Source organism: Schistocerca gregaria, chromosome 1 (assembly GCF_023897955.1).
Source record: "Schistocerca gregaria isolate iqSchGreg1 chromosome 1, iqSchGreg1.2, whole genome shotgun sequence".
In the NCBI taxonomy this organism is placed as follows: domain Eukaryota; kingdom Metazoa; phylum Arthropoda; class Insecta; order Orthoptera; family Acrididae; genus Schistocerca; species Schistocerca gregaria.
In genome coordinates this window covers 785,644,913-785,657,082 of record NC_064920.1, presented here as the reverse complement: position 1 = coordinate 785,657,082, position 12,170 = coordinate 785,644,913, and the positions used below count along the sequence as shown (strand labels likewise).

Genomic DNA, 12,170 nt, shown 5'->3' with positions numbered 1-12,170 from the left:
CAGCAGGACTATGCGACACCACACACATCCAGAATTGCTTCAGTGTTGCTCCAGGAGCACTCTTCTGAGTTTAAACACTTCCACGGCCCACCAAACTCCCCAGACATGGACGTTGTTGACCACGTCTGGGATGCTCTTCAGAAGAGATCTCCACCCCCTTGTACTCTTACGGATTTATCGACAGCCTGCAGGATTAATGGTATCAATTTCCTCCAGCATTACTTCAGACATTATTCTAGTCCATGCCACGTGTTGCGGCACTTCTGCCTGTTCGCAGGGGCCGTCACGTTATTAGACAGGTGTACCAGTTTCCTTGGCTCTTCAGTGTAATACATCAGGTGCCAGCTCTGTACCCACAAACCGACGGCCCATATTTTGCGGGGATTTAGCGACTTGTGCTACACATTCTCGAAAAATATACCAAGAGCTTGTTGGATACGCGCCGCACAGAATCGCTGTTGTATCCCGTTCCTAGGACTGGCACTCTGTTACGTATTTGGGTAATGTTTTGACTCATCAGTGTTCACATAACATTGACGATGGTTTCTACTTACGACAGTAGATGGGTCTACTTCCTTTGTCGGAATGACAGATTGTAACTGGAATATGGTCTTTTCATTCGAATACATTGCATCTAATATCGTAGCCGCAGTTCATTTTAATGACAAACCTACATGTGAATTAACAGCTGAAGGACGAGTACAAAAATTCCTCCAGACTGAATGGCCCTTTTCTCATTTGTAGACGAGTCTCCGTCGAAATTCCTCTACTTAATGGTGCATAGGCGTTATCGAGGCCCCGCAGTTCTTCCGTACGCTCACAGCCTCAGCTGCCACCGTTTTTCCTACATGTGTTTAGCCGCCATGTAAATGTGCTTTTGCAACGCCGGTAGTATACTTGTGAAGGATTTGTGTAGTTGTACTGCTAAACATTGATGTTAAGTGTTTTATGTTGAGATGACTTCATTTTGGTCTAACAACTTGTCTCTAATTCAAATTCATCTGGGACTGTCACAGATATGCGATCAATGCGATAATGGATGAAAGAGTGGAGAGACAGTCCAAGGTCAGTAAGCAGATCAAAATGAATGTAGGTCCCTGTAGAACAGAGATTAAAGACCTTGCACAGCAGTATGTCGAGAGTAGCGTCAAACCAGTCCTCGGGCTTAAGACCACAACTACAACCGATCACAAGGCACGCAAAAACGTCCATTTATCTTTCTATTTAAAATTTAAAACATACTGACGCCCTTACCTTGTACTGAAAAGCACAGTCCCATAAGAAAATATCCGTATATAGACATTAGGTGTGACGACGTTGTGATGATATGCTTTCTTCTCATTAACGAAGAACACATCTGGAATCCATATCCTCTTAGTATCTGTTAGCGTGAGGTACTTCAGTTTACCTGAAATGAGAAAGAAGAATTCAGAAAGTTGTCAATGAATTTGGAATTTTAATTCTAAAATAAGGCACTTCCAAACTATTAGGTGCCATAATTTACGTGGTTAATTCCTAACCCACGCTCATTTATTCACATACTCTAACAAAAATCACGAATACCTTTAATACACAATCACCATGGCACTAGAGCTTTTACGTGGGAGAATAGCTATTTCAACCTGGCTACGATGGGTACTAACCAATAAATGAAAATTCTTCTTCAGTAAAGGGGCAATACATTGTACCTGCGCGCCGGGGTTTTAGCGATTTTACGGAGTTAAAAAAAAAGGTTTAGCATGTGGCATGCCATGTCATTCCCAGTACGATATCGCTGGGCAATGTGTACGTCGGTTTGAATAGCGATAGTGGTTGAAATTATCATTGCTAGTATTTAGTTGGAAAGGGAAGAGAGTTGGTGACGTAAAGCTCCTGATCAGCAGTGTTCCAAACGTGTGCTCTGATACAAATCCACCAACGTTCTGACCCGTATTGAACGATACAGTCATTCGGGTGGCTATGTACACTTGACAGCACAAAAACTCCCCTACGGAAATCGAAGTTCGGCGCGGCACTGACGTCAATGAAATGCAATGTGCCATATTTTTCTGCTTACCTAGGGAACAAGGAAACAAGGAAATAATGCTTCAAAAATTACGGAAAACTGGTCTTGTCTGTATTATAGATCTCCTCCGAGAAGGCAGAAAATCTTTCCTGCAAATAGAATACGCTGGTATTATCGAAGTAATGGCACATTAACTGAATACAATAAGTTAGTAAATATGTCGCCGCGTACGCGTACAGCATAATTAATCTACCAAGCAAACATTAGGGTTAAACTCGTCTAGAATGAGACGTTTCCGGGGTAGGGTGGGAGGTCCACAGGGGGGCGAACCGCACAATAACCCTGGTTTCGGCGTCGGGTGGCGGTAGGGTGAGTGGACTGCTGTAGCCTGTTGTGGGGTAGTGAACCACTGCAGCCTACGGCGGGGACGAAGGCTCTCTGTCGTTTCTAGGTCCCCAGTTCCATACATACATGCAAGTTAGTAAATGGTCACTGTAGTCGAATAAACAATGTGCAGACTTGATGTGTATAGTGTCTCATGTTCGAATCCATGTGAATTATTTTTCACCACAAGAGGCTATTCTTCTGGTTCCACAATATCTAGTCTGTGGAACTCTCCATTCTATTACATTAATCAAATTTCGATGTTATGCAGCCTGTTTCCTGCAGAAGGTGCGACAGAATTTTCGTTATTAATTAATTAGAGTTATTAATGGTGGAAAATGACCTCTCTGAAGAAGAAAAAGTAAATCTAATACCTCGGTTTTAGATAATAAGTGAGAATTATTCACTCAGTTTCATTAATATTACATGGTAATTGGCTGACAGCGGGCTAGTTAGATTTGCAAGAGCACCATTTGTTGTACACTGATACGTAAAATTTAAGGATGAATTTAATTTCCGCCTTATGTGTCACTGCCAAGTAACAGAGCTCAATGATATATGTACCATACATAGAAATAACTGCTATACTGTTATAATGTAGTGCAGAAGCGAACCGAAAGAAATGTGCAAGAGACGAGCACAAACGAAACTTTTATTCGAAGACAATAATTATACTGTAGCCACCTAGATTCATGATTGTCCCCTGGTCATTACAAAAGGCAGGACGTGATTCTTAATAAGGTGTGTGATCACTGCCGATGGCAATGTTTGCTCTGGAACGTGCTCTCATGCTTACCAGAAGGTCGGTAAGGTGTCCCTGTGGTAGGTCGCTCCATTAGTCCACCCGTGCGTCTGGCAACGACTGGATGGTCGTAGGTGCATATGGGCGTGGTGTAATACGTCTCCCAAACGCATCTCAAACGTTCTCGATAGGATTTAAGTCCGAGGAGTGGACAACCTGGTCAAATCGCCGAACGTACTCTCGTTCCAAAAGCTCCTCCACCTGTGCAGTTCGATGGACTTGCGCACTTACATCAATGAAAATAAAGTTAGGGCCGAATGCACCAGTAAAAAGACGCACGTCGGTAAGCAGCACAGTGTCACAATAACAGACCAGTGAATGTACCGTGGAGGTCAGTAGCGCCGTACATCATTATGCCTCGCCAGAAAGCAACACCCGGACCACCAAAACGATCATGTGTTGAACGTACTCTCACATGCCGAGAGGTGGGAGCAAGTAACGAACCCAGTGAAACCTGGTAGTCAAGAAAAGCAGGATTCGGTTACTATTGTGGACGGGGCCGTAATCAGTTAATGTTGCTTTCCTTTTTCAATTACGCACATTTATTGTAAAACGGTAATTCCAGATTCAGCAATAAGTAAGGATATCACACGTTATTAATGAAGGAATAAACAACTGTATAATTAATAGTTCTTTCGGTGCGTTACAATTTGCCAAATGAGCATAAAATACAGACACAACAAATGTTTTAAAAACAAGCCAATGTGATCCCAATCAGAATTTTAAGGCAAGTAACCACAGTCACGGCTGAAGGTCTTTAACGCCAAGAACGGCAATTATGAAAAAAAAAATAACGAACATACTGTGAAACAGCGGTGCAATAGCAAATTAAAAAATACAAGCAACTGATCGCCAAACGGGTGAAACAAAATGATTTTAGACTTGGTAGCACAATCACTTAAACCTGCTGTACCGCCAAGACTGGAAATTACACAAAAATTTAGAAACGTACAATAAAACGGCAAATACATAATAAAATACAAATGCTAGTCACAGAGAGTGCACCAGGAATCGCCCTCTGAGTAAGTCCGGCAAAAAAACACTTTCGCGAGCGATGAGAAAAGCAGCCAAGAGTTGCATTCCCTTCACAAGATGGTAACTCGGACTAGCGGCAGTCTAACGAATGACTAATGATGATCTTGCTGAGTCTACCTGACTTCCAATAAACCAATGCGAAGATATAAAAATATGTCAAAGCCGGAACCAGCGGTCTGGACTTCGCCAGTAGAGCGCCCGTAACGAGAAAGGAATCGCTACCACCAGAGTGGAAGAATCGCCAGCCAACCTACAATCAAGAAAGCTGTGAAAACTACACTCCTCACCGGACAGCAGCGGCAAAGCGAGGAAACATACACTGCTGTTAGATACACTAACCCCCAGGGCAAGTAACTGGGACATTAGTGGCCATGTGGCAGGATATATACCGCTGGTTGAACTTAACAAATAGTAACAAACTGAACGCAATACATAGTAATTAGAAATGCAGGAAAGCTAATCAGATGCGCCTTCCCCACGCACTCCACTCGTTGCTCTTCGCCTCAGCAACACTACGAGCAGCAACACGAACCCAAGTCACTGGAGAATCGCAAGATCTCACAATGGTGGAGGTTTCTCTACTTGAATCCAAGTGCACTCAACTTAAACTTGGAGGATTCGATTTATGACGGGGTCGTGCACCCTCGTGACCAAAGACCTTACATCCGGCAGCCCATGCGCGCCGCCAGCAGTCCCGGAGTGGACCTGGCTCCTCCTGAGTCCCCAACCGAACTGCCCACTGACACGAACTGGAAGAATAATAACGTCGCCCCAAAGATAGGGCCACAGTTACTAAATATCGATAACTGTCGCTGCTGTCACTAGCGGACAGGCAATGGTTGCGAAACCAAGTGGAGCCAGTCAGCACGAAAAGAAGACAAACAACCGCAACCATGTCGACTAAACGATACGGTCTGACCAACAGAGGACATAAACCTACAAACAGTACCAACGCGAGCCGCAGCATGTCTCACCAAGGCGCATTCCAAGTTTCCCTGAGCTGTATGACTTGATGTTGACACTTTATGCTTAGTTTACTATCGTCCATAGGTTTTGCATAGCAGTGTATAATAGCCATCGACAGTATAGGATCAAGGTCAAATACGTACACCACATCCATTTCATTCGAGTCACATTATCCGTGCACGATTCCTCATCATTAACTGTCTATTCACGGCCGCCTCATTGCTTTTGTGAGGGAAGGGAATTTGACACTGTTGGAGGCTTGGAGGCTTGCATACGGTATGGCGCTCCTGAACGCATTGCGCGACTACAGATAAAATGTTATCGAGTTGCTGGAGAATTCAGTAGATGTGTGAAAACTCAACATAGACACGTAAAAAATCATATTTTAAACTAGGTGCAGTTGAAACAACGCGTTTTCCTTGTCGATGGATGCGGCTCAGCTTGTGCTTACCAAACGGGTGGCCATCATGGACATGTTCAGTTGTGACTCCGACTCTACTGATTAGCTTTTACCGAGGGCAATGTCAACATCAGCTGTTGGAACGTGATATTTTCCGACGAATGATGAGTGAATGATGGAGTAATATTATGGTCCCATCAATCGACAATTATATCTTGATGGAGTAATCCGCTTCGAGCAATAGCAGCCCCCATACACATGTCAGCGATGGTGCAGGAGTTCTTTGCTAAACATAATGAGATTTCTCTTCTTAATTGTCCTCCATCTGCGCCGGCCCTACTGAAAACGTATGGGGGAGAGACGAAACCGATCATACTAGAAAACAGGCCTACCAACGTGCCAAGGACCCAATCGACCTTTGGAGGAACGTCGCCGTAGCTGTCTGGGAGGAGGTGTCAGAAAATGGGAAACATATTTTTCTTTTTTTTTCATTTTACTGCTATTGGATTCCAGTCCCCCGCCACAGTTAAATTTCCATGCTGCTGAATAACTTATTTTGTCATCAGACCTTTTTCCCAATGTTTTCGGTATCACTGCGTTTTGAGCCTTTCCTGGGAGGACGATATTAGATTCCGATGCACCACTGCCGGTTTACTGTATCCCTTGGACCTTCACATTGACGATGAAACACAGAAACTGCATCGGGATTGAATACAAAAGGCACAGTTTTAAATGTTTTTGTATATTCCAGAAGTGGGAACATTGTATCAGTTCACTTAGTTTTTCAGTACTTTCACAACAGGACCCATGCCATAGACATTGACCCACAGATGACGCTTAAAGAACAACTCTGATTCTCATTACTTCATAAATTGTGGCCCGAAAACCTCCATTCCTTGCAGACTGTAGACTGTCTTTGAAGTTGAAACACTTTGGGTGGGATATAAAGTGGTAAAAAAAAAGCTACAGGCTGTACCCTTTTGAGGATAGAAAATAGCTTAATAATAACCGAAAGCTGTCCGTTCTATTAATTTCGTGGTTTCTACTGATTAAAAAAATTAACGCAGTAACACAAAAACCATGCACTAAACCAGACACGAAATAAACCTTGTCGCCAGGTAGTTGCCTATTAGACGGCTGACTGTGCCGCTGAGCTAGGAATGCACCGTACTGCAGCTGTCGACGTGTAAATAGTTCTTATCGCTCTTGACTTAACATCACGAAATGAAATGCTGTTAACAGGTCTGCAATGGGGCGCAGTCTTCTTGCATGTTTCCAGAGGTTGTGACCGTTCGCTGAGTTTCAGAAAGATGTTATTCCTTCTCTGCACTCAAAATTACAAGTGTTCTTTACATTCTGAACAGATTTGTACTCCCCGTCATGTGATTTTCTCTTACGTAGCTTCATAGGTAGTTCAAATACCAGCCACGGCCACTCCTTGTACTGTCAAGTGTACATTACTAGAGTAGCACTGTACATGTACTAGCGTGCTTTTGAACCACTACTAAATCATAACAAGGATCTCATGGAACTCGCGTGAAAGAATGAGATGAGTGGAATGGAAGGAGCTAGGTGATATACTGGTGATAGTTTTCTTACACGTTTAGTCTTGTTCTGTCACATACTGAGATACAGGCTGCAGTGCCATCTTACTGCAATGGCTTCCAATCTGACACGCAATGTCGGCCAATGACATCAAATATATAATTAACAAAACGAAACCACATAATTGCCTCTCTTCGCTGCTCCAGTAAGCCAGGCGCCAGACAAGCAGTATGATATCTGTGCCACGTGGATGTGGGAGCAGCAAGAAATAGTATCACATATAGAGGTGTAGTGGCATTGGACTACTGATGTACTGCGTCATTATAATAAAAGCCATCTACTATTTAGCCAAGTCTTGGAACATTTTAAGACATTCAAAACCCAGAAAAATGTTTATTGAGGTACTGTAAATTTTCATTGCCTGCTTCCTTTTTTATTAACCCTTCTTAGTAGATAAAAAAGGAATAATAAAACATCACTTTTTTCTCTTGGAGACACAATGCCAAGTTTCTCTCATTAATAAGATTCTCATAAATTATTACATTAATTTTTTTACCAACAGCTTGTTTTTTATTATTTTTTACTTCTGTGCACAAAGTATCTGAAACAACGCAAAAATTAACTTTTTCATTTTCGGTTTAGTTGATAATAATAGATTTTAACATAGGATTATACAGCGAACCGGTTAGCTGTATAATCCTATGTTGAAATTAGTATACAGTTGCCGAGTAACAGCCATTTTTAAAACAGTAATAATAGATTTTTTGAAAAATTCGCGTGCAATATGTATATGGAGGACGGGATTGTAAAAAAAAAAAAAAACAATTCACAGAGGTACGGTTAATAAACCAAAACGCTAAATTAAAAAGTCATATGTAAAAATGTTTACAACTAGGTACAGATGTAACATCAACATAATACGTCAAATAAACAACGTATTTTGAAACAAACTTATTGTAAAAAATAGCTACAAATATACAGCTAAAGTGTTAACAATAATTTGAGGAAAGATAATTTAGTCGTAAATGTCGGTTTATGTTGCTACAAACCTCATTAAATATGAACAATAGATTTGGAAATAATCATATTTTGGATCTCCCTTCAGGAACAACAAGAACATGAAGGAACAGACGACGAGACTTTTTTTGGTACCATACTCAGCTCGTGAACCAGGTAGTTTTGCCCTGTCTAAACCTTACAAGATACACCGTAAATCTACTTGTACGTATTTTAATTGTGTCACGTTGTTGACTTGTGTAATTACAACAGATTTCCCCTGAAAATTTATCGAATTCCGATCAGATTTCTAAGCTTTTGTTTATTTTATTGTTGTAGATTCGATAGGACTCTATTATATAGTAGAATGTATTTTAATCAAAATTCTGTAGAATGGAAGATACACAAACGTAATGAAATTTAAGATGATGTAGAAATATGCTAGTTCTGTAGTTGACGTTTTCTGCTATTGCTCGTAGTCGTTTATATAATTTACCTTAATCATTTATCGCACTATGAAACATCGTAGTACTTTTTTTTTTACAATGAGGAAGAAAATCTTTTAAAGAATAGTATATAAAGTTTATTTAGCAAATAACACCCCTACAATACACACAATTAATTATTGTATGTTATCATTGACCTGCGATTTATCATTAAATATCATAAAGTGTTCAGTTAGGTCAATAACACTATTCCTCTAATAATGAATTTTATTGCAGTAATAATTGAAAGTATCCCTAATTGTTGACACTGCCCTTGTTCTTTACATCATTGTTTTAGTATCTACTTTATTTAAAGTATCTTAATGTCATTATTTTCTTCGTTATTAAAATTTTATCTTGTTGTTACAGTATATCAGAATAATGACAACGTCTAATCAAGTGCATATCTACTGACCACCGTGATTTCACTTTAAATAATTATGAAATATTTGTTATTACGCAGCCACGTTGTGACTTACATCTGTCCAGCTGTGATTCCAAGTATTGCTCTGAACTAAAACAGCATATAACAACTAAAATCTTAAGAAAAAAAATTACAGATCAGAAGAGAATGCAGATCATAGATAATTAGAATACAATACCAGGAAATTTAAGGATTGTAGAATATATTTTGTAATGACAAGACATGCATTTATTACTAAACATTCACAGCTATGGAAGATAATTTTAAATTGAACCGCCTCCTTCAATATTAGATGTGTCTTTAACGGTTAATGAAATCCACAAGACCATAAAACGGTTTTTATATAAACTCACTAATTTATTTAAGCATTGTCTAAAACAACTGCTACTATCAAAAGTTCTGAAAATATTAAATTTGATAAAACTTCGATGGCAATATTCGATATGAAGGCGAACACAAAGCTATAAATCATAACTGAATAGCTCCAATTTTTGTAATTTAATTACGCATCGATAGTCATCTTTTTCTCTAACTGTGCTATTCACGATTGTCAAGACAACCATTATTATTTCTTGGATGACGCGTTCACGGTATACTTGCCGCTTTAAGTTCGGACAGAATCCCCAATTTTAGATGTTCGCCTTCATCACCATCGTCCAGAGGTAAAATCTGACTGAAACTGGCGAGGCTTCTTCCACTTCCATCTACGTCCATGTCAACATACACACTCCACAAGCCCAAGTATGGTCACCCCCCCCCCCTCCGACCGCCCCCCCCCCCTCCCTCACAGAACAGTGTCTGATTGGCTGGACTACATCTCGGAGATGATGTATGATGAGCTGGCGCTCCCTGCGTCCATAGATGACGTCTACGTTTGCTGTCCTGTTCGGCTGCAGCGCCGCTTCGTACTCGAGTGATAAACTATGAAAAGTGTTCTCCTGACTCTATCTTTAACAGGCTCATGCCTCCATCCATTTCAAAGCCATGATCGGTGTCTGTATCAAAGTTATTTTCACACAGACTAATTTCTTGCGAGTGTGTCAGTAGATACGTGTGTCAGTCTATGAGGACTCTTGCCATTCTCTGTGATAAGGGTCAACGTCAGTTTAATTATAATAATTTCGAAAAATCAACGGTGGCTGACAGCAGCCTGTTACAATAAACACAAGATTACGTTTGAATAAATGAGAATTCTTGCCGACGCATCGAATTATTGGGACTCTGTAATCAGGGAAACAGTTGAAATTAGACTGGCTTAATCGTGAATGAAATCGTAGCCGTATTATTAATACCGTTGGTCTTTCGTTACTGTGTTATCTGTCTAATCAGCGCAGCACTTCATTTACGGAGTCGTTAATTAGTATTGTTGTTCTGTTGTATTCAGTATTACGAAATTCCTGATGGAGTAAATTGAACATAAGTTTTCCGAAATAAGCAAATACCAAAGTTCAGATCAGTTCAAGACTAATTTTTTTCATCTCGACTGTGCGTAAATTGTTACACCTCCGCGAGGTATTTCGGTTTACTTCCAGTTGCGAATACGAACGACCATCAGCTGGGTAAGGGAATGACGAGAACCAAAACTCGTGACGGGCTGGGATTCGAAGCAGGATTTGCCGCTTTCCGCGATCGGCCGCCTTAACCGCTTTGGCTACCCGCGCACAACTCACAGTCAGCCCCAAACTTCCATACATCTTTGTTCCTGTGTCTCAACCTGTACTCGTACGCACATAATGTAATTCCCGAACAGAGGAGGACATTTTAATTGCAGTATGGGTATTGCAGCGGATATTGCAGTGCCTGTCTTGTGAAGCACAATGATACAATGCTTCGGACGTTATACTGTTTGTACATTTCAGTTTCGTTAGTGTTTGTTAGCTATACCACTGAGTTTGAGAATGATTATCTCTCCCTGCCTTTACCTCACGTAAGCTGAGCTACAGCTGCGATCTCTCAGTCTGTTCCGATCCACTATTTACGTGTTTAGGATGACTAAGGTATTATTCCCAAATCCGCCAAGTCAAATGTTCAACATAATCGTTTGGTTTTCATAATATCCTGCTAATTATGACGTGTTCCCTGATTTTTCTCTCTAAAGGGGAGATTCAAAAAGATTCAAAAAAAAAAAAAAAAATTTCGCTATCAGTTTTTGCATTTGTGTCAGAATTGCCATTTATTAACAGCAACTGACTATACTGAAAATGTAAGCCACGTAGATACAGTCATACACCAGTGGTAGATGGTGGATATTATCATTCTAAGGCTGGTGGGAAGATTATGCGCCCGACCGTTGTAGCCGAGCGGTTCTAGGCGCTTCAGTCTGGAACCGCGCGACCGCTACGGTCGCAGGTTCGAATCCTGCATCGGGCATAGATGTGTGTGATGTTCTTAGGTTAGTTAGGTTTAAGTAGTTCTAAGTTCTAAGGGACTGATGACCACAGATGTTAAGTCCCATAGTGCTCAGTGCCATTTGAACCTGCCTCGGCATGGATGTGTGTCATGTCTTTAGGTTACTTAGGTTTAAGTAGTACTAAGTTCTAGGGGACTGATGACCTCACATGTTAAGTCACATGGTGCTCAGAGCCATTTGAACCATTTTTGAAGATTATGCGCTTCCTTCGCGGTGACAGGCTCATATGTTACTTGACTGTATGAAACTGAACTGTGTCCCGTAAGGATCATGTGGCTTTCTTGAAGAAAGTCGCGAAAGTAATTTCACGAAGGAAAAAATTTTATAATAAGTAAACAAACACTGTCTGGACCACATTTTCATTTATTACCAACTACCGATTTCAGTCCGCGTTGCAGATTATTTTCAGGTCTGGCGCTGCGAAGTGTAGTTTGTCAATAGCCATCTTATACTACTGTTAAAAAACTGCACTATGCCGCGGCAGACCTGAAGATGACCTGTAGCGCACATTGAAAACTGTAGTCGTTAATAAAAGTAGCGATCCATAACGCGTTTATTGATTTATTATAACGAAAGACATCGCGGTTTCTACGATATGGCCTGAGTAGTGAAAAACATTTCGTTTGGTTTTAGTACACGGCAAGAAGCACACTAAACAGTAGTCACACAACAGCACTTTTACGAGTCTTACAGCACTACCTACTAAATCTACAAGTTT

The 12,170-nt window shown here is 40.8% G+C and overlaps 1 protein-coding gene across 1 annotated transcript in view; it reads right to left on the bottom strand.

The window, feature by feature from the left end:
- LOC126305296 (glutamate-gated chloride channel-like) overlaps positions 1 to 12,170 on the bottom strand; it is a 199,383-nt gene that overhangs the window by 101,292 nt on the left and 85,921 nt on the right. The window contains exon 6 of the mRNA XM_049992039.1: positions 1,255 to 1,408. Coding sequence (XP_049847996.1) covers positions 1,255 to 1,408 — 154 coding nt within the window. The remainder of the gene's footprint in view (positions 1 to 1,254; positions 1,409 to 12,170) is intronic.